The 27,911-nt window shown below is 41.3% G+C and overlaps 1 protein-coding gene across 2 annotated transcripts in view; it reads left to right on the forward strand.

The window, feature by feature from the left end:
- The first annotated feature begins 7,343 nt into the window (after positions 1-7,343).
- CFTR (CF transmembrane conductance regulator) overlaps positions 7,344-27,911 on the forward strand; it is a 90,664-nt gene continuing 70,096 nt past the window's right edge. For both annotated transcript variants that reach the window (XM_062609624.1, XM_062609625.1), the window contains exons 1-3: positions 7,344-7,486; positions 20,138-20,248; positions 21,644-21,755. In XM_062609624.1, coding sequence (XP_062465608.1) covers positions 7,434-7,486; positions 20,138-20,248; positions 21,644-21,755 — 276 coding nt within the window. In that variant the 5' untranslated portion in view covers positions 7,344-7,433. The remainder of the gene's footprint in view (positions 7,487-20,137; positions 20,249-21,643; positions 21,756-27,911) is intronic.

Here is a 27,911-nt window from a genome sequence, read left to right on the forward strand (position 1 = left end):
ATCTTAACTATTTAAAATACCCGTGCACCTGTTTGGTTTAGCACAAGTAGCTGCAAGTTCATAAATTTTCCATTGTGCTCAATGTAAGAGGTTTTTCATTAAACTCAGTAACTCATCATATTTTGCTGTCAGCTGATATTTAGGAAAAAAAGACATCACTTTTCATTTTGGCTGGGAGAAAAACCTGTGTGAAAATGTCAGTCAGCAAGCCCAGTCCTTCTTTTGTACTTGAAAACATTATAGGGTTTCTGAAGCCTGGCTAAACACACGGCTTTAACCTACTACCCTGAATGTCACCATGTCCTCTGGAAGTGGGATGAATGTGGGCTGAGAATGCTGAGAAAACTCCATGGAGAAGGCGGATTTTATGCTGCCTGACCCTTTGTCTTCATGTGCAGCACTGTCTGCCCCTTTACTCCCACAGTTTGCTCAGTGCCCTTGAGTATTGTTAGGGGGTGGTCATCCCTCTCTATTTTCTCATTTTATTTAACGTTTTTTAATGTTTAATCTGAAGATTGAGGCAACTTCCTTACTGAAGAGGCAGTCACAGAAGCAATTTTGGGCTATTTCAAGACTAGAAAAAAAGACCAAGTTTTATAGTTCTTTTGTAACTTGAGTAAAGGTGGTGTTTGATTCAATTTTTTTCTATTAAGATTAGAAAATATTTGGATACATGTGGAATTATTTCAGGGAAGAATAGCCTAAAATACACCATACTAAGCACACTTTTAAAAAGCAGTAGGCTAAGGTTTCATTGCAGTGCATAGAGTCACAGGGCAGAGTTAATGCCGCATGATCTTTGCAGTAAGATTCCAGTAAAGAAGATATCAGTCTCAGTTCTTTGTCAGGAACTCAAGCTCTTTCTCTTTTAAATGGCTGTAAATAAGTAAGCACTTTTTGTTATGCTCTAGGTGATTCAATAATCTCTGTTGCTCAACTGCTCAAGACTGCCGGCATGTGCCTTTTATTGAGTCATAGAAGGTATCAGTCTTGGATGTTTGCCCCCTTAACCTTAATAATATCATTGTTCTAGGATTATTACATGACAGTAGGAAGAGGAAGAAGTTAAAGCTATCTTTGGAAACATAAACCTTGCAAGCTTGTCAGACTTGGATTCTCAGGCTCTTAACTCCTCTCATGTTTATGCTAGACTGAAAGCAAACAAACCCTGAAGTCTTCAGAAAACTTTCTCTTCAGCTCATTTTCTCCTACAGCTTCCGAAGAACCAAATATGTCCTACCAAGTGTAAAGTGCAAGAGTGTGCGCCTACATCCAATAACTGTTCTGTTATATTGCTGCATCATCTTGATTCAAAGTTATTTTTTTTTTATTAGCTGCAGTATTTTTCAACAGTGTCTACTTTTTTTTTTTTTTTTTTAATAGTTTGAATATACTTTGGTTTGGTTTGGGCTTTTTTGTTTTAAGGCAGATGCCCTATCTGTCAGGAAAGTTCTCATTTCTGATTAAGCTGTGTCCAAACTGATGAAACCCTACGCACATCTTGGTATTATGAGGGTTACTACAAGCAGGACTTTCACCATTTTAACAAATCTTTTAGAACTCATGCTTAAAAATGAGTAGTATGGCCTTTTTATGTAATCAGGGCCACAGTCTAAACTTCTTCTTCTCAGATTCTAGTTCCTTGAGAACTTTATTCTATGAAAGCTTAGACAGCAAGACCTCAGTGAGTACTTTGATAGTAAGGCAGATCAAGATGACACTTCAGCAGATGTAAAAGTTGTTACTGGTTTTGACGCACTGGAGTTCATCCATCAGTGCAAATAGAAATGGGTTGTCACAGAATCCTGTGCTTCTGAATGGAGTGACACATTTTCATTTCCCTCATTGTGCATCAACAATTTCAAAAAGCTTAAAAATTCCTTCCAGTTTAAAAAGGTGTTCTTGCAGTTGTTACTGATTTCATAAACCACATGGCAGCGTATGAACATGTCTGACTTTTGTCTGATAGTTCCTTCTAGTGTGATAATTCTTGTTGAAAATTATATACAACTTGAAGTGCTTTGAAGAAGTTGGTCTGGAGAGTCTGTAGAATCAACCTCTGCAAATTCAGTATGAGTTGCACTAAACACCAACACACAGCCGTTCTGTTCTTACATCAGGCCTGTGATGTATTCATTGCTGTTTTCCCTTTCATGATCTCCATGTAAGTGCTTATCAAAATGTGGTCTTCTGCCCATTTTGCCTGTCCAGAATGAAAGGCCTGGTATTTTAACAGTACTTCACTTCCTAGCTCTTGTATCACAGAAATACATGCCTGGTAGAAGATTTGCTTAGTTTCCCTGGATTATCAAACTGCTTTCAGGACTTATTAAGACCATGTGTTGAATTGACATAGTCAAATACTGATGATGTAGCATGGGAAAGCATACAAGGCTCTGCTTGACAAATGTCTCTGCTGCCCATGGATTTAAGAATGTTAACCTGCAAATACTGAAAGCATTTGCTGAAGCAATTCTGGCCATATTAAGACAATGCATTGTGATACAGATTTTGCTTATGGAAGCAAATGATCCAGTGGCTGTCAGGCTGGCATCTTCTGCATCTGAAAATAAAATATTCTGTCCATCCATATTCTAAAAGCATTGTGAATGCCATCTCAAAATCTGTTTGCCTGGTAAATATCTGTGAATAGTTTACTTTTTTAAAATGAATGCTGCTGTAGCTTTTTTCTTGGTTATGATTCAGTTTTCATTATATTTTGTGGGAATAGAGAAGCTCTTTGGAATTCGTAGTAGTACCAGTCCAAACTGACAAGATATATGAAAAACAAGTTCTGCAAATTTATCCACAACTAGAGAGTACTGTGGCATCTTCAACATCTAAAACTAGATATTTGTAAGTCATCAAATAGAATGCTTTGTTGACTATTAAATTATATATATACTGATTAATTGGCAAATTTCTTTCATTGTTATGCTTTACTCTTCTGAGTCCTTTATTAAGGTTGTCTCTATCTTGGAGTGTGAGCAGCCTTTAGTCAGGGTAATCATTTTTTTGTAAATGAAAACTGTAGGGTAAAGCCATACCATATGGAAAGCTGGCCAGCCTGCTTTTGCTGCTTCCAAGAATAGCTGGATGAATAGTTAGATGAAGTTACCCATCTCACATGTGATATTGAGGAGCTATACCTCACCCACATCTTAAGGTTATTCATCTAAAAGGATTTGAAGCAAGACCTCCCACCATTATTTAAATCACTTGGTATGAGGAAGTGAAGCCAGGTGTACTAGAGTCCTGTTGGGCACTGGGAACCTTTGGGGAAAGGCCATTGTCAGGTTTGTGGAGCAAGTTCTCTGCTTTTACTAAAAACAAATGTGGAGAATAGACCATTCTGCTTTTGGGTTGAATAAAACATTGCAACTGAACTAGTTTACAGTAAATTAAAAGATTCGGGGAAAAAAATGAGGATTTGGCTAGTAATTTGATTGACAGGTCTGGCTGCTTCAACTTCATAACAAAGAAAATAAACTTCACCTTGATGCCTGTTTTCTCTCTCCATGTCCCTGCAAGCAAAGGACCATTTGTTTGTTTGGTTGGTTGTTTGCTTGGTTTTTGTCAGGGCTATTTTAAAGAACGAAGTTTTCAAAAGATGGAAATTGTAAGACTGAACAAAACAGTGAGTTTTTAACCCAAAACAACAACAACAACAACAAAGAAACCAGTGACTTGAAGTGTTACTTTGCAGCTACTTAGCTTCATTTTCTACAGAGATGGTATTTAAAATGATCATGCTTTCTCTTTCTACTAATAATTTCTACCCTTTTGTCCATTGAAATTAGCTAATCAAAGATTCAAGTGTAATTAATTTTTTCTACCCTTCTTGAAAATCAGCAGCTGGATAAAAACAAAAGAAATCCCCAGAGGTCTAATGTGTTGCTGTACCTAGGAAAAGGATTGAAGAATTTCATTGGTGACTCTGTGGCAGGTAAAGCCAGTCTTCCCCCTGCCCTTCTCCTGCCCTGCCCTATGCCATACGGTGCGTATCCTTACCTCCTGTAGCACCATCACTAAGTGAGTTTTCTTTCTCCAAGTTCATATACCACACTGGTTTCAGCTAGACTTTAAGGAGTTTTTCATGCAATCTGGTGGTCCTGGAGGGCAATGTGAATGTGTACCCAAGCGCACGAGGGAGGCCAGGGTAAGAATCTCTTAGAGATGCTGTGAACATGAAAGCATCTAACCAGCCAGCCTGTTTCCCACGCGTGCGGCTTCAGGCTGAGCACAGCGTGCTGGATCTCACCGGGTTGAAGTACCCTCATGCAAGTGCAGTAGTCAGAGTTCCTGCAGTGAGGTCACGGGTAACCAGTCTGTACTTGTTCTGCTCTCATGCCGTTGGCTCTAACTCAGCCTCACCACGTTGTCCTCGGAAAGTTAGATAGATGGTGGGTGTGGACACAGTTAAAGGATAATGTGGCTGTTATCATCGCAAGCTGCATTTCTGTGGAAGTGAAAGAAAATAATGTAAATGAAATTCATAGGTAATTCTGAAATTGGAGGTCCAGTCTCTGGAGAGAATAGAAATATTACGGTTTATTCCCACTCACAGTAATGCTAACAACAAGTTTTGCATTCATGTCAGGTGAGTATGTTCACGATCTCTGAGAAGATTAGGAAGAACAGTAGTTCTGAAACTACAAAATGTTCAGTTTAAGAAACTGGGGCAAGGAGATGTACTAGTGGAAGCAGTTGAGAAAAATGACAAGAAATAATTATGTAAAATGCAACTAATTAGGAGTTTGTGACTGGGGGGTGCATGTGTGTGTGTTTGTGTGAAAGTAGCTGAGTTATTTGCAAAACTATTGGATCACAGAGCAGGAGAAAAATCACTCCCTGGGTTCTGGTGGTGCTGAACTTAGCCATAGCTGGTACTTAAGGAAGTTGGCAAAGAAATATGCTAAGTGTAGAGAAGAAATGTTAAAAATTACAGATCTGGAGAACTTGGCATATTAAAGGTGGTGGAATTTTCAGGGAAAAAAATTACATAATCAGCAGTGACTGATGGGATGTCTTTGTTAGTCCCAAATCTGCTAAAAATGCTTGTAAGTCAGCTCAAGGAGATACTGATATAAAAAAATGCTCCATTAGACATTGACATTTTAAGCAGTTTGGACCAGATCCACAGAAGGTTTTAAATGACTAACATACTTCACTTTCTAATGTAAACTACTAAGAAGTCTAATCCTGTGCTCAGCTCCTGCTTTATTCACCTGCACCAGAGATCCAAAGGCCAGGAAGGGAAAAAGCCCATAGTGGGGGGTGTGGGTGGGGGCTGGGGGGTGTGGGGTGTATTTATTGCTCAGAAGAGTCAGTTTCCAGTCTGTCTTTAAATTAGCATTTCACCATTTTCTAATGGTGTGAAAGAATTTTGGAACTTAGGTGATGTAAGAGAGTCGTGGCTTCCCCATCCCTGGAAGTGTTCAAGGTCAGGTTGGATGGGGCTTTGAGCAGCCTGGTCTAGTGGAAGGTGTCCCTGCCTGTGCCAGGGGGGTTGGAACTAGCAGATCTTTAAGGTCCCTTCCAACCCTAACCACTCTGTGGTTCTGTGATTCTATGATCTGTATGCCACAGCCTACCGCCAGAGAGCTAGCTTCTTTCAGAGGTGGATAGAGCATGTGGGATCACGACCTTGCCCCAGCTCTAGCATAAGGAGGGGTCAGAATCCTGATCCGAGTTCCTACTTGAGCATCCTGAGCACCAACCAGCCGCGTCAGGGAACGGCGGGAGGTGCCTTCTTGGCGGGACCGGCACCAAACGCCCGAAGGGACTGCTCCCGGCTTCTCCTGAAGGCCAGCGTGCGGTGCGCGGTGCGGTGCGGTGCGGGGCGGGGTGCTCCAGGCCGGGCTCCGCTAGGTGGCGGATGCGGAAGGGCTGCACGCCGCTGCGGTGGAGCGCGGCCGGAGTCGGCCCTGCCTCCCCGCGCTGTATTGTCTGAGGGCACGATAGAGCGCGGACAGTTTCCTGGAGTCCTGCCTGCCCCCGTCTCTTGCTGGTTTTGTCATTAATAAAGCAGAATCGGGAAGGATCCGAGGGAGGTCTGAGACACAAAGGACCCGGTGCGGTGACAGGGTAAGAGGGCGCTTCTTGGCTATCCACAGTCAGTGAGGGAGGATTGCCAAGGCAGAGAAATTCTTGAGGAAAACACAGCGGGGTGTAGCGGGAGGCGGAGAAATAAAAAACGTCTGCGAAGTTTGCAGAGGACCAGCTGGTTAAATTGTAGCGTGGTCTCTAAGCCCGTAGAGAAGCGCTTTTGCCCCTTTACAGACCAGCTGAGAGGGGACGGCTGCGTGCCCGGGAGACCGTGGCCTTTTCCATCCGTGTTTTTTTAGGTTGCAAAAGTGAAAGGAAACTGGAGTCTGTAAATATCACAATAAAGCATTAAATAAAATTGTCTTATACAGAATTAAATCACAAGTTCTTTTTCCGGCTTATTGTCGTCTTTGTCTTAAGCATGCTTTCTGCTGTGCGCTCCGAAAGCAGTGATTTTGTTTGTGCAGAGTGTGTATAATGCTTCAGAAACAGCTTTAGTGTTAAACCTGGGTGTTTGGGCTAAACTTCTTAAGGATGCACCTCCAGTCCCAATTTCCCTCGGCCCAGGTAGCTGTGTCTGACAGAAAACTCGCAAAACTGAGGCAGGTGCATTTTGCAGTGAGTATGATGGCCCTTGCCGTGCACATGTGCTCTCCCCCGGGCTCACCGCCCGCCCCTGCCCCGAGGGGCTGCGCGCAGGTGTAGGGGCAGCCGGGAAGCATGTGGGGTTCTGGGGGCCCCTGGCTTGGTCCTGGGTGGCCGTTAAATCCGGCTCCGGGCCCCGGAGGTTGCGAGCTGGCTGCCGGTGAACCGGGGCGGGCTCGGCCATAGGTAACTGCGCGCTCGAGGGGCCGAGGGTGCTCCGTGCCCCAGCGGGGCTCCTCGGCTCTCGGCGCTGCGCTGTCCCCTTGCCCCGCAGCGGTGGCGGGTGGCGCGTCTGGAGCGGCGGCTTCTGCCCCACGGCCCCCGTTCGGGCGAGGGGCTCAGTGCTGGGGGCACACTGGTGACCCACCGCGAGGTGCCTCGCTGAGCGGAGTCGGCAGGTGGAGTTAACGGGCTGGCCGAGAGCCGGCGGGGAGCTAGGGCGGAGAGGGCGGCAGCGAGGGGAAGCGGGGGAAGCCACGGGGCGCGCCCGGGGCGCGGTGCCGGGGGTGCAGCGGCGGAGGCGGAGGCGGCAGCGCGCGGCCGGGTCCCCAGCCCTCCCGCTTTTGAACCTGGGCAACGCAGAGGCGTGGAGAGGGGCAGGGGCAGCGGCAGGCGGGGACAGCGGAGCGGGCCGAGCGGATAAGGTGGGAGAGCCGCGGGAGCGGAGCGGGTGAACGAGCAAGGTGTCAGCGACTAGCGGCTGCCGCTGGTCCCCTGCGCTCCGCACCGCACCAGGCACCATGCAGAGGTCCCCCCTGGAGAAGGCGAACATCTTCTCCAAACTTTTCTTCAGGTGGGAGCCCCGGCCACGGCGGGACACGTGCTGCCTGGGGCAGCGGCAGGGCGGGCAGCGGCGGGGCAGGGGGGTCTGTCGGGCTTTGGGGGCCTGGCGCTGGGCGCCAGTCAGCTCTGGGAAGGTCCGAGGGCAGCGCGGTGCCGAATGAGGAGATCTCGCTTCTTTTGTTGTTGTTGTTGCTGGCTTTTCAGCACCCGGATTGGGCTCTGTCTGTCAGGTGTCATAAACCCTCGCTGGACCTGGGCAGATGTATTTATGACAGAATTTGAGCAACCTTTGGTAAATTGCTCAAGTAGTTAATCTGTTATTTCACTGTAAACTGTGAAAACACAGCGGGGTGGTGGGGAGCTGAGGGGAAATGCTCTCGGAGCAAGGATTCCTTCTGTTTGGCTTTTTGGGTGTTCAGCATTTGCTCAGTGTGTGAGTGTACTGGAAACAGTTCCTTGTAAGCCTTTCCTAACAAGCAAAGTCTCTGTCGCTTTTTCTTTCTCACAACTTCAAATAAAAAGGGAAGAAGGAGCCAATACCAACGCCTGGGCACAGTGTGCTCTATTAGACAATATAGAAGCCTGAACATGTTTTATGTGACAATGCTAGACATAACACTGCCACCTGGAAAGAGCAAATAATTTTTCTGGCTTTGGCTCACATGCCACAGGTTTTTCCTGGGTGCTGGTTCCCCTCTTTGTTGCTGGAGGGTCTTTTGCATTGCAGGGAGGGGAGGAAACCTTTGAGTAGTGAACATAGTGACTGAAATGGGAGCACGTGATGTAAAACCATAACATTGGCATGAGGTCTCTGCCTGAACAACTGGGGGCTTTTAGCTCACTTCAGTCCGTTTGGGTTAGCTTCCCTTTCCAGGTTGGCCTGGACCCTTTTTTAAAGTTTCTTAAGGAAGTGGGTCTGCATGGATTGCTCTCTGCCTGCCTCTCCCACTTGGGCTCATTTTAGCCAGATGTGATAGTGGAGAATGATCCCAAATGTAACGTGTTCCTAAAGTTTTACAAACATCCAGGTAAAGATGAGGTCCCTCGAGGTGTCCCCCAGTGGTGCTGCAGTGGGAAAGAAGCCGCAACTGCTCTCAAATGCTGCTAGAGCCAGGGAGTGTGGATGATGGGAGTTCAAGCCTTCACAGATTCTCCACAGAAGAAGTTTCAGTCAGTGCTTCTCTCAAGTACAAGACACAAATCTGTAGAAAATAAGTCTGTATATTAGCCCCTTAATATTACATGTCTGTATATTAGCCCCTTGTTCTATTTAATTTTATTTGTAAAGCTTCTATCAGAGTAGTGCTCTCTTAGAACATGTGATGCTGAAGGTGTCAAGAAAAACACCCCTATAAGATAAAGGAAATATACTTCTGAGTCCTGCCTTAAACTTCCTGTGGCTGAAACCAGATGTGGTTCATGCTTATTAAGTACATACTTAACCATCCTTGGGCCTGACTAACCTGGTCTTTTAAAATCGTAGTCTTTAGGTCAATTAAGTAATGTTTGAATCATGCTTATATCATGCATGATACATTATATTTTACCAGGTGTCTGAGTGTATATAAAAAGAGGTTTATGATGAATATTGACTACAGCAGAGAAATTTCTTTACAAAACTTTACAGAAACATTGTTTTGTAGAAGAATCAGGCTGTTAAAGTAAACCTTCAGTTCACAGGGTAAGAACAACCAAAATTACATGTGTACATCTGTGAAGTATCTAATGTGGTTCTAATGCCTTTGTGATGATATTTCTGTGAATGACAAAGTCTCTGTTTACATGCGTACTACCACATACACTGTGAATGTCTTTGTTTCTTCACAAATATTATAAGAAATAAAAAGGTCACAAAAGTGAAAGCCCCAAAAGAATAACATGAATTACATCCAGTTTGGCAGCAAAGATGTCTTTCTCTTATAAACAAACAAACAAATAAATAAATAAACATTTGGAAAACATACATTACAGTGATGAAACACGTTAGCTTGTTTTAAAATATATCTCTTCAGTCTTCAAGGACTCCATCAGTTTCTGTCTCATCAAAAGTAGGTCAGGATCAGTGCTAAAGATTATTAAAAGGTATGTTATCACATTGCAAATATTCTTCAAGGTATAATTTTTCATGACACTGAAGTATATTATTTGTGATGAGCTTTACAAAGCTGGAAGCACTTGCTATGTATCAGTAGCAAGAGATCTGTCCACTCAACTGGAAACATCCACAAAGTAGTGATTAATGACTGAGATTGGAACAAGGTTTTCTAAGATGTCAGAATATTCTGTTAGTGTTTTAACTGAATCTGTACACATCATTGGTTTCTGATACTGATTGTTTTCAGTAAGGTACTCCAGGACATGCCTACATTTAGTTCTATGGAAAGGGTGTGAGGCAGAACTCAAGGGCATTATATCTGAAACAAGTAGTCAATTCTTCTTAAAAAACACAAAACAAAACAAAACAAAAAAAGCCCCAAAAGGCATGTATGGAAAAAGGTTGTTTTTTTCCAGTGATGATGAAATAGTTGCTTTCAAGTGCAACATTGCAGAATGCTGCAGTGAAGTAACTTTTATAGAAGGCTCCTGTGCAATTATGTGTGAAGTGCCTATCTGAATATAGGGCAATAAGCTGAAGGTCATGTTAGCAGAAGTGATACTGAAGTATTAGTTGTTATTATTCAGGAACCTTTGCTGACATCAACTGTCATCCTAAAATTTCAACAATTTCTTCTTAGAAATGGAGTTTTGGTGGTTATGAAATGAGGTGTGGAGACACGTGGTGTGAGATCTTTGATTAGGATGCCAATTGGAAAACACTAGTTACTAAGGGTTTGGGGTTTCAGGGTTTCTTTTGTGTTTTGTTGTAATTTCCTTATTACATTTTCAGAGTTGATCTCTTTTGTTCCAAACCACAAGCAAGGCATTTAGCTGTGCACTGGCAACTTTCTGTCTCATTTAAAGGAAATAGAGTTTTATGCAGAAGCAGTAGTTTGCTTAACTTTGTGTTCATTGTGAAACTTCACTTTTGTCTTTACAACAGTTACTTACATTCTTGGAGTTTTATAGGGTCAAGGCCATACCTTTTGCGACAAACAACATCAGAGTGCTTTGCAATCAGCTAGTTTTTATTGTAGATTAACTGAGATAAGGAAGTATCATTAATTAATCAATTTTTAACTGGGTACCGGAACACAGAGTTAGTGCTGGAGTTTCAGAAACAGCTGCAACTTCGTGAAAATCCTGGTGGTGGTTTTTTAGTTTTTTTTTTGTTGTTGTTGTTGTTGGTGGTGGTGGTTTTTTTTTGGTCTTTGCTTTTTTGATTTTGTAATGTGCAAATTTAGATATTTAAATACAAGTTCAGAAAAGGCAAGCCTTGTGCTCCTGTCCAACTCTCTAAGCATATAGAATCACAGAATGGTTTGAGTTAGAAGGGACCTTAAAGATCATCTGGTTCCAACTCACCTGCCATGGGCAGAGACACCTTCCACTAGACCAGGTTGCTCAAAGCCCCATCCAGCCTGGCCTTGGATGCTGCCAGGGATGGGACAGCCACAGCTTCTCTGGGCATATGCTTTTACTTTGGTATATAACAAATGTGATGTGTTTTGGCAGGACTGAGTAGTTTAGTGCCTGATTCATCTAAATTCAAATGAAAAATACAAACTAAGCCAGCTTTTGTGTCATGTTTTTTATGGGCTCAGTCAATCAGACTTGCTCTAGTTGCTTCTGGTTTTATAAACCAGAAAAATAGTAACCTGCCGCCTTTTTATACAGCTGTCCAGTGGTTCCAAGAACAATTTAGCATGTAGGGGATAAATGTTGGATTCCTTCCTTTGCTATGTGTGTGTTGGGAGGGGTAGGAAAAGGACTTCAATTCTCCACCTCACCTCTTCCAGGAAGTAGGATCAGTGTTACCAGTGTATGGTAGTGCAGGTGTTTTAATTCTCTATCTCTGGCTCAGCTATTCTTTTTAAGCATAAGAGTGGCAATGTAGTCCAGTGGGTAAGAAACCTGTTTGCAAGTCCAACTTGTTTTCTGTTCTGAGTGCACTTGTTGCGAAGTCTGTTAATAGCCTTCAGGGTAGATAACAGAATTCAGGACTTAAGTTTTGAAAGTACCTAGCCCATGAGCTACAGTCATGGCTATTCTTTCTCTTTTTCTAAATTAATTCAGTCGTAATTGTAGGTTTGAGAGTGCCTTGACCAAGACAGTTCCTGGTCTGAAAAGGCATTCTCATGATAATTAGTTTGAATCTCTTTGGGGAAACAAACTAAAGCCAGACCTGCCCTAGCCAGTCCTTGCTCTATCCTTGAACTATGCATCTAAAGGTTTAATACCAAGAAGGTACTTAGTATTTTGATTCCTGAATAAAGAAGGTCTTATGTGTCTATTTTCCTGGAGAACTTTGGGATTTAATGTGTACATTTGTAGTCAGAACTTCCTGTGAAACGGTCTCAAGTTCCTAGAAATCCTGGGTATTTTATAGGAAGCTTAAGGGCCTAAATCATGTCTATACATTTCACTCCAGAGGGCAGTTGTCTGGAAATTATCATATCCAACATGTATTTGGAGCATCCCCTGTCAATACCTAGCTGTAGCATCTTGCTTGTCTTTCCTATCTGAGTAGGGAGACTCTGTGTATATTGCCAGTGATGAGCAGGTACATTTAATTGCTCAGTGTGATGGCTCAGTTGCTGGGACCACTGGCTTAGATACTTACATAAGGCAAATTTCTCACAGTATTTTCTTAAGGCCCTTTATGGGTCTAGTCTTGAGGACCCATCTTCCTGTGATCCCAGATAATGATAAATCCTGGCTGTTAGTGATAACCAAGCACAGTTGCAGCTGCAGCACAGATTATGTCTTCATTAGACTGCCTGGTCAATTTATCTGTTGCCACAAATGGTCCTTGGAGACCTGCTGGTCTACCAGCACCTCAGACGTGTTTGAAACAGCAAGCTTTCTGTACTTTTGAAAGTCAGCCCCCAGATGGTTCAGAGATGTGTGTGCAAGTTTTGGACTCCTTTTGAAATTTGACTTCTATTAATATTTTCAAAGTAAAATATGAAACTTGAAGTGAGCCAGAGAAATGATGGCGAGTCTCCTACTCTGAAATAATTTTAGCCGCAGCCACTCTAATAGTGAGACCTAATTGTCTCCTGATACTGCATCTTTGGTCTAATGAGCAGAAGTGTAAACCCTGAATAGCACAATGACCTTCTCTGGCTGCTCTGTATCTCTGAAGCACAGTTGCCTGTATTACGTTGCATCTGAGTTTCAGAAATACATGTAAAGCTGCTTTTCCTCCTGCAGGAGGAAGACCTACCATCTTGATATTCAAAATTAAATGATTAAGCATTTAAAATATTTGTAGACCTTTTTATTCTCCTCCATGCTTATTTGATTTTGGTGGGATAGAAAATAATCCACCCCATTCTTGAATTCTTTTCTAAATACTGTAGGCAACGACAGGGAAAGTAGTATTATCTGTATTATAGAGCCTTCTAAATGCCCTAGCAGAAATTTGATGTCTGTTGTAATAAGCACTGGAAAACATTTGATAAGGAGGTCTGTTTTGAAGATCTTAAAGTCTAAGTAGATAGCTCAAAGGATGGGCTAAAAAGAATTTTACTAATTGTGTAGAGAAGAAAGTGGGGTGGTACAAGGACCCTGGGGGCATGTGGTGGGCTCACTGCAGACTGCCTGAGATCTACTGTCTAGGACACTAATAGCACGGGTATTTCTGGTGTGACGGAATTACTTCAGCATGTTTCTACAGTGAACAATTATCACCTCTTACACACAGAAGAGTCTCAGTTTCTGAATATCTGAATGTTTTTAATATGCTGATTGTCAAACTGGTGAGAATAGCGTGAGTTACTGCAGAGGAGTTCTGCAGGTTGCTGTTACCTTGTTTGTTTGTTTTCAATTCACACTCCTTTCCCCCCCTTCTGTTTTGCAGCATGTATGTGCAGGTATATTGGTTGTGGGGGCAGGATGGTACCTGACATCTAGGTAATAACATGTCCTCTAAAATAAGTGTCAAAAGTCAAATTAACCTGTGGCATATAAGAAGACTTTAGTGATACATGTTGCAAAATTTTGCTGTGTAAACTTTCAGATGCAATTCAACTGCCTTCCACGAGAGAGAGGGTACGCCTGGGCGAGATCAGCAAGAACTCACAGGCTGTGTTTGTGTATCACTCCCTCTCATACAAGCAAAAGGATCTGCGTGAACATTTTCACAGTCAGCAAGTAACTAAAGAAAGGCTGCATTTTCATGAAACTCCCAAAAGGAGGAAAGAATAAGTAGGCATTTAGGACGTATTTTGAAGCAGTATTGTTTTCCCCTTGAAACTAGAACCCTTCTGGCTGTCAGATATCGGTAAACATCCTTCCTTCAGGAGAGGGTAGGCAGGAGAGGGGATTGATCCTAGAAAGGCAGTGCTTGGCATGGCCTGCTACAGTACTAATGCCTTGACTCTATGGGCAAGGGCGTGCCTTAGGAGAAAATCTTAAGCGACAGCTTGGAAAGGACCTTGATTTCTGGTATATCCCAATGTTTTAATGTTGGCACTTTTCTTTTTATACCCTGTTTTCTTTCTTTCTTTATTTTTTTAACTTTTAAATAAAGGATGTGAACCTTTATTGTATTGGAGTCAATCTGATATTTCACTTTTATCTTGTTTTGGCTTAAGTCAGTTTAAGGTTAATCTATAAAATCTGGAATGCTTTTATTTCTCTAGAGGTAACAAAGAAAAGAGAACAAACAATCAAAAAAAACCCCAACATATCAGTCACTGGGGCTGGAACAAATTACAGATTTGGAGAGGGCCATTGCACCTCATGTGCAACTGTATGCTAACCTGTTATGAAACGTAGCTATAAATGCATGGCTAAGTCAGTAGAGTACTAAATTGGGTGAAATTTGTTGCTGTCACTTTAGTGACAATCTGGGAGATTTTAAAATTCAGTTTAATCGTGAATAGCACAGCTCTGCAATTGTGTTGCTGATGCAAACTTTCTGCAATGTTCCTTGGTCTTGCAAAGGACTAGGAAAAAGAAATCTCTCTTATTCTTGCTATAGGATATATAAATGAGAAAGTGAAGATGAAGAAACATCCTCTCCTAGCCGGTCTCACTGTAGGTATGTGCTGGAACAGCCTTGCAAACCCTGTTCATAGCACATCATCACTACTATGTTATTTTGATAGCTTTGTTAAAGAAATATTTGAGGCATATATTACACTTGACTTGCGTATCTAAACAACTGGCAGATTTTAATACATTGAATGTATTCTGTCTTTGTATCTTACCCAAATATCTTTGTACCCCTAATATGTTTTGTTTTCTCTCAAAAAGAGCTCTTGGTACTTCTGCAAACCAAAATACTTCGACGATCTTACTAACTGTAAGGAGAAAGTATTGAATTTCTGCTAAAAATCTAATCTCAAAAAGTATTTAGAGATTAGATAATAATCTGAGGAGTGCCACTTTTTAAAAACTAGACATAAAAAGGCAAGCCTTCCTGAAGAATTGCTGTGGTGTAATCCTAATTAAGATTCGCTATTGAAATCCTGGGGTTTCAGCAGAACATTGATTATTCTTAAAATGGTGCTGCTCACAGCTAGTGGCAGAGTCAATGATATTGCAGCTAAATATTTCCCATGTTAAATAACAGCTCATGTGGAAGAATTATTAGTGAAGAAATTTACATTTTAATTTTTGTGATCTGAGAAAAAGCAACAAACAAGCAGACATTAGTAGGGTCTGCGTTTACCTTCCATTGTTGAAGCCCTGTAATAAATATGTGTAAAATATAAGCTCAGAGTGTTGCATTTGCTTTTAAAGGGGAAAATACTAAGGGTTTGATATAATTTTCAGAATATAGAACATGCTATTTCAGCAGGTTACAATTTGAAACACAGTACCTCCAATACTACTCAAGGGTAACCAAGGTGCAGGAATTAGGCTGTAGTGCCTGGCAGTTGTGCTCTGTGGGTGAGATGGCTTGTCCCGTCTATTAGCAAGGATCATGCAGAGTTAGTGTCACCCGTTACAGCTGCATTGCAGGATGCTCAGAGGGCTGGCAGTGCAGAGAGTCTCCTGGAGGTACAGTTCTGAGTGTAGTAGAGCTGCCACTTCCAGTACAAAGTAAGCAACAATTTACAATTTGTTCTGCCTGCAGAGTGATGGGTATCTTTTGGGAGAGCATGAGAATGCACAGCCTCTGACAGAAGCTGGTTTGACCCTTTGAGAGTCTACTTAGTACCTCAGTCTTTGCCTGCAGTCAGTAGGCTTTTGTGGCTCTACAACACCTTGTAAAATAGGCAAATCATGGGTTGATTATGTTCCCCCAAACTGTTAAAAGGAGTGATAAGATAAAGCCAGAGGCATCTTTCTTGCTCTGTCTCCTTCAAGATTTAGGTCCAGTTCCTTAGTTGCTGCAGGCACTATGCCTAACTATATTGAGCACAGGTATCAATGCTTTGTAAGAGAAGGACGTGAAGTCAATAGTCACCTTCACACCTCTCAGTATATATTGCTGTGTTGTGCACAGGACACATGCTGAAATGGGACCAGCCTGATCAGGGACCCTTGTGGGAGAGCTGCTCTGCTTTGCAGGTCTTGGATAGTGCAGCCTTGCTGCTCTGTCATGGTCCCAACACCTCATGCTTCTTGACCTGACAGGCCTATTTGAGCTGGGGAATCCCTGTGCCCAGGAGGAAGATCTGCGCAGTTGGCTTAGCAGCACAGAGGCTCTTTCTCTCTTCAGTGGCATGCAAAGTAGCCTTAAGGGAGAGTCAAATCCCGTTGACAAGCTGACAGTTTGTGTTAATACTCCCTGGAAAGGCAAAGACATCTGTCATAGCGGTACAATTTGTTTGAGTGAAATGAGATTGAATGTGCTGAAGAAAAAGATATCTGTAGTAAGAAATCTATTACATACTGCTAAAGTGAATGACAAAGAAATGGTCATTAGAAATCTGTCAAAAGAGAAGTTAAAACAGTATGTTATGGAAATGAAAGTTACCCACTAAGCTCATAAGGTATTTTTTGCTACAGACAATCAATAATAGAGGTGCAACTTGTTTTCCTTCTTTTCTTTCCTACTGTATACCATTGAAACTTGTCTCCTGCTGGGTTTCATGTGTGTGTACCCATAATAACATTCCTAGTTAGTGGCAAAACTGACAGCACTACAGGTTTCTCTGTGAAAGAGTTCATTAAATGCCAGCCAGTAATCCGGTGGCATTTGCTAACGTAATGCTGTAAAGCCAATCTGTTTCCTTTCCTTCTTGCTCTCTTTCTTTCAAAATAAATTTCTCATTTTCAGTGACCACAAGAAGAAAAAATTCAGAATTAATGCTGACAAATTGTTTCTATTAAGCCAAAAAATAGAAGAGCCATATTCACTGACAAACTGACTGAGCTGTGTTACCTGGTGGTAAGGAAACATCCATAACTACAGATGATCTTGCCAGTTAAAATTAATGTATAACCATTTTGCACTTCAAAACTTTGCAAAGAATCCCGAGCATAATGCTAAACTGGATGCTATTGGAATCTGACAAAAGGTTCATTTTAGGAGATATTTATGTATTCTAGGTCTAATACATTCCTTTTAATAAAATACATACTGTTTACCGCAGTTCTTGACAACACAACCCAAGCAGGTGTTGAAAATGTCCCTTGAGACAAGCAGCATGTGACAGGCCAGCTCCTCCCACCGTTACCACTCCAACCCAAAGCCACTTGGCACAGCTCACAAATTGGCCAGATCTAGTTAGGGTGCGACTTCTGAGCAAGGCCAGGGCAGCTGGGAGGTGAACATCTTTGTGCAAGCCCTGCCAGTATCCTGTGGTAGGAACCTGACTGCAGAACAGGAGGACCCTGGGGAAAGGTGTCAGCACCACTCCTGAGGTGGCTGGAGGAAGTCATCTGCCATAGTTGCAGCTACTTGCTGAGCAGAGAGATGAGGACAAGGGCTGCACTATCTTTGTGTCAAATTTGTTGACTTGGGAGAGGACAATAGCTTAGGGACCACATAATTTAGGTGGCACTAAGGAGTGCACCTGGTTAAGCACCAAGTAGAACAAGAGACATTTCTACGAGTACAGTAGATCTGCTAAGAATGATGCCTTCCCCAAATAATAAAAGAGCTACTCTGCTTACTTTCTAAATGCAGTCATGTTTTGTTACTTCTAACAGTGGCAAAATGCCAAGGTAAGTGCTAATCAGAAGTATAAATAAAATCAAATGTGTAGTGGAAACATGTTTTCCAAAAACATACGAAGTCTGAAACTGTAAAGCATTTCTCTTTTGTCAAGACAAGCTGGGGATTACTTGTTGCAGTCTCAAAGCATTATTAAGGGGCTCAGCAAGGTTATTACTTAGCTATGGTATTGGGGATTAAAGAGGTTGCTTAGGAAGTCCTGTTACTTATTTGCATTTGCTGCAGTAGTTGTTTAGTGTCTCATAACTTGTATTCATTTTATCATTGCCAAAATGTCTGTTTACAGAACTTTTGTTGAAGTCAGTCCATGAAAGTTTCTGTTCTCAAAAGACAAGGATTAGCTATTTCTCCCCAAGATGTGCACAAAGCCAATAGCAATTGGTCCTTTCTGCCATCAGGAGCTGGGAAAATAGAAATCAGTGTTTTATCATTTGCAGTGGCCATGAAAAACTTTCACATAACAGTATTATCTTAAATTAAACAGTTTTCTCCTAATCCATCTTGTTACAGACCTGAAAACATTGGCCCTTCCTGGAAGTAAAGTTTATAGATACTTTGCCAATGACTCTCCAAAGTAGACTCTCTTGGCTTGTTGTTTGCCTTGTTGTAGCATACTGCAAAGCATGTATTACTTCTCAGCCACTGGAGTGTCAAAGACTGTGCTAAAGCCCATATGGTTCGTCTGAAGCCGTAGTATGATTGCAGAAATGAAGGATAATACTCTAATTTCGAAGAACATGATCTGTTTGCAGTGGGTGTGATGTAACTGCTCACTTGGGAAATATGCTTGTGCTTTACTGAATTACAGGGATTATAGACTGATGTCTCGTATGATTCATAACTTCATTAAAGTAAGTGTTAGCGTGTATGTGTATGTGTGCACAGTTGCACACAGGCTTTGACTGTTGTGCTAAGGTCTTTTTGCACTCATGTAGTGTCTAATTTCAGAGGCAGTTGAGCAACTGAGAATATGGATTACTTTGTGTGCGATACATGTTCTTATGGGTGTATGGGTAAGCATCTCTAATTAGATGTTTGCATTTTTTAGTGACCATGTGAAACATTATTGCGCTTCTTTTTCAATTTTGTTAACTTTTGTCTATGTTGACACTTTAAAACAATAAATTCTGAAATGATTGAGGTTTTGCAGATCATAACTTTTATCATAAACGTAAATAATGTGTTTGGGTTCTTTTACAAACTGTTTACATATGGAAGTATGACAGCAATCAACCACAAGCTACTTCATTTGCAGATATTTCATTCTTTTAAGGAAATATTTTTGACAATGGCAGTAAAACAGAAACTCCAATAGTTTTAAAATATTCCATTAGTTCTTGTAGTTGCTTGTTTGTGTTTTGTTTTAGTCCTGTGCTTTCAAAATGATTTTCAAACAGAAGCTGCTGCAAAACTTCGTACAAGTTGGCAGCTGGGGATTCATAGGGCTTTCAGGAGCTGAATTGTTTGATAAAATTGAGGAGGAAGATTTGGGGGTGTTGGTTGCCGAGAAGCTCAACGTGACCCAGCAGTGTGTGCTTGTAGCCCAGAAAGCCAACTGTGTGCTGGGCTGCATCAAAAGGAGTGTGACCAGCAGGTCAAAGGAGGTGATCCTGCCCCTCTACTCTGCTCTCGAGAGACCCCACCTGGAGTACTGCTTTTAGCTCTGGGGCCCCCAACACAATGGGAAATTGTCCCTGCCTGTGGCACTGCAGGTGGAATTAGATGATCTTTAAGGTCTCTTCCAACCCAAATGGTTCTATGATTCAATGAAAATTAGTAATAGCTTATAAATATTTTTTCTACCGAGTAGCCATTCTAGAGGTTTTTTCCTGCTCTGGTTTAGTTCAGCATGCTCTTTAAATTTGCATTAATTTTTTAAACACGAAATTTGAAAAAAGAAATGTGAAATGTGTATATGATGGATGAAATGAAGATCTTGCGAGGAGTCCCGTGAAAGTCCTGGTGTGTTGTTAAGCGTATATTGCAATGTAAGCTGTCAAAGGAACAGTCAAGCTATATTAAGATTTTCTATCTTACAGGAATGAAACTTCTACATGCAATTTACTATAGTTCTTGTATATTATTCATTTATATGGACATAGCACCTATTCAGAAATACAGTACAAAGGTTGCAATCCCCTGTTTGTTTGCCTGCTGCTGACTGAACAGAAAGTCTGGGGCATGATCCTGCTCCAAAACTGATGAAATGCAACAGTTTTGCAATTACTGCTTTAATGTTATGTTTGTCAATATAGTTTTGTAAATGTAATGCAGAGCTGCAGTGTATTATGCCATGTTCTGTGTGTATGTGTGTGTGTGCACATAGACATACTTGGGTGCTGTGGACAAAATATTCAGGCTGAGACAATGAAACTCCAGAATTAACCTCAAACAATGGTGATTTTTTTTTCTTTCCCCCCTTAGATGGACAAAACCAATTTTGAAAAAGGGTTACAGACGACGGTTAGAGCTGTCGGATATTTACCAAATCCCATCTGCAGACTCTGCTGATAATCTGTCTGAAAAACTAGAAAGGTATGACAGCTTTAGTGAAGTAACTTTGTTTCAGGAATCACTGCAATTTTCATTAAAAAGATGTTGGAAAAAAGGTTTAAATAGCATTGGGTACATGCACTGAGCAGCTTAAATATGTTCTCATTCAGCACACAGTTGTCATTTGGAGCTGGTTGGGATCACTGGTGTAGATGTAACACCTAGATTCTCTAAATTGCTATATACTGGTACCTGTCTCTTCCAGACACAGGTGGCTGAATCCAGTCCCTCTCCCTAGCCACTGGTGTTGCTTTCCCTGGTGTGCTGGGTCAGCTCATGTCTGCCCTGCGGTGCCAATCCCCCCATTCCCCACCCTGCCCCCACTTCTTCCTTCTGCTCCTAGAGAGATGGGGAGGAGAATCAAAACAATGTAACTCCCATGGGTTGAGATAAGAGCAGTCCAGTAACTAAGGTATAACACAAACCACTGCTGCTACCACCAATAATAATGATAAGGGAAATAACAAGGGAAGAGAATACAACCACTCATCACCCGCCGACCGATACCCAGCCTGACCTGAGCAGTGATCTTGCCCTTCCAGGTAAATGCCCCCAGTTTATACACTGGGCAGAAGTGCTGTGGCATGGAATACCCCTTTGGTCAGTTTGGGTCAGGTGTCCTGTCTCTGGTTCCTCCTGGCTTCCCCTCCTCCCTGGCAGAGCATGAGACTCACAAAGTCCTTGGTCAGAGTAGACATTACTGAGCAGTAACTAAAACCATTGGTATTATGAGCGCTGTTCCCAGGCCGAAAGTCAAAACCACAGCACTGCACCAGCTACTCAGAAGGAGGACTGCTACTGCTGAGCCCAGGACAGTATGCTTAATGTATTTTGATAGTTTATAAATTGAACATTCTGATGGTTTAGCATTCTGTTGAAAAATGGAGAGCTGTATGAAACACTGCTTCTGATCAGCAATTTATTATTGAATAGAAAATGATGGTCACAGCAACACAGATTAAAAATAATGCTGTCCAGTAGAAGAGTCACATATTTGATGCTTTGTTGGTGGTTTCTTTTTTACAGACTGGAAGAGCTCCAAAACGTTTATTTGCCTATTATTTGTGCTTTGGTCTTAAGTACAGCAGGTTTCTTTAAAACATACAATGTGGCCTTTTCATGAATTAATTCCCTGCAGGGTGATGTATGGCTGAGTATTTAAAACTGCCAAATATGTGACTGAACTAGGTTTGAACTTCTATTGATCTACCAAGTCAATGAAGGCCAGGTCTTTGGGGTCTCTGCAAAGCTTTCTTTCATTAGTCACCTTAGCTAAATCTCCTTGGATATACTTGAGTGAATTGAAATATGTCAGAGCCATAGACCCATGTATTTGCTCATGCAACTTAATGGTCTTATTTTCTGGTTCCTTTTCAGAGAGTGGGACAGAGAACTAGCAACTTCAAAGAAAAAACCCAAACTTATTAATGCTCTTCGACGATGCTTTTTCTGGAAATTTATGTTCTATGGAATTATGTTATATTTAGGGGTAAGATTTGATCTTCTCTTCAGTAAACTTTTAGTGTTCCATAAATAGATCCAAGTCTTAGGGACTGCTGAATTAATTACAGAATCGTGTGAATAGCTACGAATTTTGCTCTAGGTATTGGTTATAAAGATAATAAATACAGAGATATTCAGGGACCTTCATTAAAAAACAAGTATGTTCTGCTAATGTCTTATCATCTTTAAAACGTACATATTAATGATTCTGAAATGTATGTAGTGCCAGGTGCTGGCATATGCCTCTCCAAGTACAGGTAAGAGCACTTGAATTTTTGTATCACTGCTGAACTAAAGTAAATATTTTCTTCTGTTATGGGTTAAGAAGTTTCTAAATCTTTTTCAACACTTACATTAAAAAAATTACAGTGCAGTTTCACACAATTAGGTCAATTTTATCAAAGTGACTATCAGCAACTTCATAGCTAAATGATTTATTCAGATGTATGCAATAAACAAGTTGTCTTCCTCAGTGGTAACAATTCTGCATAAATAACCATGTGAAATATGTGATCTTGCTGCTGTTAGTGCTGCGATGTTTATGATCAGGAACTTCATGTGAAAGTCTGAGCTGATTGTATAATCACCTTTCCAACATATTAGTTAGGATTACTCTGACTTAAAAATGCCACCAATTTGACAATCCTAGCTCTAGGGTTAGGAGCTGTGAAAATAGTTTATTATTAATGGTGTCTCATTAGGTGTGTTGGATAGCCAGCCTGTAAATCTGAAAATTACTGTTTGATAATACGCACACTAAGTGTCGGTGTTATTTTCAAGTTTCTGCAATTTAGTATTAAAAGTGGAAGATTACCCTCCGCACTTCTTTGTTCAAAATGCTGCAGTCTTTTTATTTTGAATCCGTGAAGCAGCATGACATACTGAGATATATCCTAAAATTTTTATAGACTAAAAAGAATGTGAATGCTGCATTTTAAGGGAAGCAGTTTCCTTAAAATGGCCTGAAGTGATGTGATGCACTCAGTGTTTTCAGTGTGAGACAGATCTCTAGGCCAGATTTTTAATTTCAGAAGGTTGTTGCAGAAAGGAGCTAATTCCACTGGCATTAGTGTTAAATGTGAGTGTAGCTGTACTTTCAAGACCATGTATTGGGCAGTGGAAGAGCATAAGGGGAATTTATGGCAAATAGCCCACAGATGTCTATGAAGTTCATATTGCTTGCTATAAAACCAGACTTCTCTTTTCTGCTGGCTTTTTATTGAGTACCCAAGGAACTAGTGTAAGAGAATAGGAGCATTATAAAAAGCCAAACCTTTATCCCCATTAGAATGACTCCCCCCCTCCCAGGTAGGAAGGGGAGAATAGTGTTGAGAGTTCTTATCACACCCATGAACTTGTGAGTGACTCCTCTGTAGAAGAGGAATGTCAAGCTGGATAGATCTAGTAGGCAGATGAAGAAGGATAGTAATCTGCTCTATGGCAGCCATGACATATATATGCTAAGTGAAAGCACACCAGCACCTGTATCCTCAAGTTTTAATGATTTTGTATACAACACTTGAAACATAAATAAGAATATCCTGAGAACTAAAATGCAAGTCCTTGACTAGACGCAGACTTTTCAACATTCAAAGGAAACTTTTTAAGGGTGAAAATTTTTAGTGCATCAGGCAATGTTTCAGGTGAAAGAGCATTTTTTGGGTTAAGCATCGAATTTGGAGACTGACGTCAGTTTTGTGCTGGAATGGTTCCACCCCAATAAACTTCCATGGAGTTCCTCCTGTTTACATGGCTGTGTGAAAGAGAGGCTGATCTTGCACGTTACAGAATAAATTTATTTAGGGTCCTGGGATGAAAGTCCTGTAAAATATTTGTAAGTGTATTAATTAGGACTGCTAGTGATGCAAATCTTCCGGTTTGGATCACTGTTGATTTGATTTGCTTAGTTAATAACGAAATACCTTTTCACTTCAGATTGGACTTTCCCCTAAGTATTATGAAAAAACCGACTGCTGCTTTCTCTTCTAACACCATGTCCAGTGAAAATGAGTTTCAGTAATAAAATCAGAAAGTCACAAAGTAAAATGGCCTAAAGAAAAAGGAAAAAGTTATCTAAAAAAAAATGGAAATTGCTTCCCTTTAAAGTGCAGCATTCACATTCTTTTTAGTCTTTAAAAAAATTAGGATGTACCTCAGCATGTCATGCTGCTTTATGGATTTAGAATGAAAAGATCCTTGTAGGCCTTAATCTTTTGCAATCACGTTTAGACTGTCCCCCAGATGTGGCTCATAAAGAGCAATTCCGCAATTTCTCAGCAGCAAGGTTTGATTTTGGAAATAAAACTTAAGAGTGAAAAAGTTCTTTACATTTTATCTTTTTGCTTCATTCTCATGGATAGCTACAGTCATGTGTGTGCACACAGATTCTGATTAAAAATAGAGGAATTAAGCAATTAGCTCCCAAGCCAAGTTTATTCTCTCCCAGTGTTTATCTCTCCAACTAGCTGGACTTTTGTCACTAGCGAAGACCTTCAGATCTCCTCTCACTGCCATTCACCTCAGTATAAAGTCACCACTGCTGCAGATCTGTTTCGAAGAGATATGACAGGCTCGCCTTCTCCACACACAAGGGCTGTGAACGGAGAAGGGGGAGGAGATGATGGTTACAGTCATGTCTGTGCTCATTCGGAGGGCTTTTCTGTGTCAAACCCTGGGTTGCCTTCTGGCTGTTGTGCAGGGCTGGCAGGAGGCAGTGTGGCTGGAATGGAAGTTGATGAGTCACTTTTTGTCTTTGTGCAGGAAGGGCAGTTAACCATACAGGACAGGACCTCTTGCTATCTAAGGGGCTGTAATAATCCTTCTTTCTATACTCTTTCACCTTGTTTGGTGACTCTTCTCTGGGATGAGACCCTTTTATTGTGACCTCCTACCCAACTCTGTCTCTTATGTGCTCCTGCCATCTTACTACTGCCTTTATTTTTTTAGCCTTCTTCCTCACCAAGCCAGCAACTCCTTATTCATGTCAGGTTTGCATTTAACACCCCCTCCCCTTACCAGCAGTTCTACAAATTTAGCCTACTATACACTGTAACAGGTGCTCCTGTAGAGTCTGCCAGCCAAAACTTTCTCAGTAATTCACTCCTGTTAAAAGTTAAGCAGTGTCTGAGGGCTCTTGCAGGAAGTTTTGAAGATAACTTCATTTCCAAGACTACAGGCAAGTGAAGTCTGTGTGGGCATGCACGTGTGGAACTGTGCTGGGTTGATTTCTCTGTGAGGACTTTTTAAATGGAGCACAATTTTAGACCAGGTGAGGACAGGGACTGCAGGATTTTTGAGTCATATTCTTTGTTTGTTTGTGTTTTTTTCCCATTTCTTTAAGAAATCTCAGACATGTGCAATTCAGCACATAGGAAACAAAACCTGCGCCTTTCACAATGAATATGGAAAGAGTAAGTCTCAGTTTAAATTTGTTTGATGATTCAAGTATTATTCATCTTCATTTTGTTGAAAGCTGTAAGAGGAAGAAATCACTGCCTAAGCTGCTGGTGTTCTTTTCAGGCCCTGCTCACGGAAATTAATGGGAGCTTTGCCATTGATTTGAATGGGGACAGGATGTTGTGCCGTATTGGCATAGGTGCAATCAAGTTGCGTGTGCTTTTGAACTTCACTTTCCTTTCAGCTCTTCTCTTGTCTGATCCCTGAGCTGTTTTCACAGCACCTTTCTTGAAGTGTGGTTTAAACTCTGCTGACATTCCTGCTGTCTGTGTAGTTGTCACAGCTTTGCTCTCATTAGGTCTAGTAGTTTTTCCATTTCTCTCTTTCCCCTCACGCGCTGTAGGTAATGATGTTGTTGCAGGGTGGACACATGCGCTCTGGCCCCCTAGAGTACGACAGCTCCCCCTCATAAACCGTGTTGTGTTAAGCACGTTGAGTTACTGCATTTAATGTATCTGCTCCCCTGCTGTTTGAAACAGCTTCCACACTTCATCTCATCAGCAGACGTGTCTTGCAATTTAAAGCAAAGGTGGTATTCTGGTAAAACAAAGATCTTGCTTCTTAGCATGATACTGGCTACCAAACCAGATGCTTTGCTGTGAGGATCAGTTTGATTCTACCTATATTTTTCTCTTATATTCATCTCTGTGAAATATATATTTCCACTCAGGCACAGCTGCTGCTAACATTAACTTAGAAGTAGTTTTAGTGTCATATCCCTAATGAGGATTTCCTGAAGTTCTTCCATATAGGTCACGGGTGTAAGTGAGGAGGCAGAGAGGGATATGAAAGTCCTGAAGCACTTATTGGACACATGCCAAACCAGAGATATGCATTATTGTCTTCAAATCCAGAGTGATAGAGCATATGGGGGAATACACGTAATGTGAAAGTTCTCCTTGCGTAAGAGTAGCCATACCAGGTCAGATTAGCACCATATCCTGTGTCAAACTCTCCTTTCACTTTGGATCTTTGGTCTTTTAATTAAGATTTCTGTGAGAGGGATGTTTCTGAGTTTCTTAATGGCCTGTGGCAAATGCAGAGGGAAGAGCAAGGACAGAAGAAGATAAAACATGACTCTTGAAAACTGGATTTTATGATAGGTACCCAGATCTCACTGCTTTTTTTCGTCAGGTCATTCTAATCAGTTTATTTATCCATATTTATATCTGTGCTTAATTTTGAGGTTACAAGAGGAAAAATAAAACCCAGGTAGTTCTGCTTTCATTTGTATATAGACAAAATAATAATATCTTTGGTAAGTAAGATGATAAATCTCCACTGTAAACCAGTAGATTTTTATGCCCCATGAGATAGCAAATGATTTGGCTTATTGCCAGCTATTATTCTACCCTTAGTCTGTAAATCACTTTTTTTTTCCAGTGAGCTAGGCATGTATGCAATACCTTTATAGTCACAACAAACACAGCAGCAGAGCATGGCATTTTCACTGGAATAAGAGTAAATACAGAAAAAAGAAATCTTGCTATTTTAAGCCTATATATAAAAGCTTATCTTGGAATCTCTTAGAGTATGAAAGCACCTCATTGTCCTTGAGAGGTGACTGTTTGTATTTTGTGAGTTTTGGGGAGTTTTGGTTTGCCTCTTCGGGATGCATATGGTCTAAGCACAGCTGCCTTGGGTCATGTGTGTTTTAATAAACACTCCTCCCTTTGCCTGCTAATAACACCAAGTCTTTGACAAAGTTGGCTCCAGATTTACAGTATTTGTGTTGGGGCAGAGTGGTGTTTTAATTTGGAAAATGTAGTGAGCAGAACAGGTATGCTATTTGAGATATAAAATTTCATTTCTTCTGTGAAAGAAGTGACTGGTGACTATCCATTCCACTAAGAGTGATGTTCAAAAGGGGTTACAGTAAAGACTGTTGCTCTTATATAAGAGACTAAAAGGAACCAAAAGGAGAAGGAAACAAATTAAAGGGGATCTTCCCATCTATTTATCACCGTAAAGTATTAATTACAGCTGAACTTCACTAGTTCTCTCTGCATCTCTGTATGGGGTTTAATTGCAACAGCACAGGAGGCTGAGGACAAATGTAATATTGGGCTAAGGTAAAGTCAGGGCTATAGCAGATGATTTGGATGCCTTGCCATTTAGCAGTTTAATATTGCCTCTTTTTCCTCTCCTGCTCTGGTTCTCTACTAGGTTGCTCATCTCAGGATGGGAAGTGCTGGGGCTTATAATGCAGAAAGGGTGGTTTCCCTCTGCAACTTCTATTGAACTTGCCTCCTCTACCATTTAGACCCTCTCATCCTGCTTTTGCTACTATCCTGAATACAGTGTCTAGAACTGAGTAGGATGATACAAATTGTTTGGTTTGGTGGGTTTTTTTTTGTTGTTGTTTTTTTTTTGTGTGTTTGTTTTTTGTTGTTTGTTTTTTTGTGTGTGTCTGTTGCCATTTCTATTTACTTTCTGGTTTAGCTGCATCCTCATTGTGTTCTACAGGTGCTCATTTCAGGAGCTCTGGGTCTTCCTGTGTCCTATAAGTCTGGTAAAGTGCAGTGAGAACTGTTCCCTAAGGGCCAAAACAGAGATCCAGCCTGCTAAACTGGATTCAGTTGTGTGTCTAATCCATCAGAACTCCAGAAAGTAAATGTGGAAGCTGATCTCAGTTGTCACTTTCATAGGAAATGTTCAAACAAAATTTACAAACTAGATTTGCTCT

Source organism: Pezoporus occidentalis, unplaced genomic scaffold, assembly GCF_034315485.1.
Source record: "Pezoporus occidentalis ecotype Australia unplaced genomic scaffold, CSIRO_AGI_Poc_V1 ctg14, whole genome shotgun sequence".
Classification (NCBI taxonomy): Eukaryota; Metazoa; Chordata; class Aves; order Psittaciformes; family Psittacidae; genus Pezoporus; species Pezoporus occidentalis.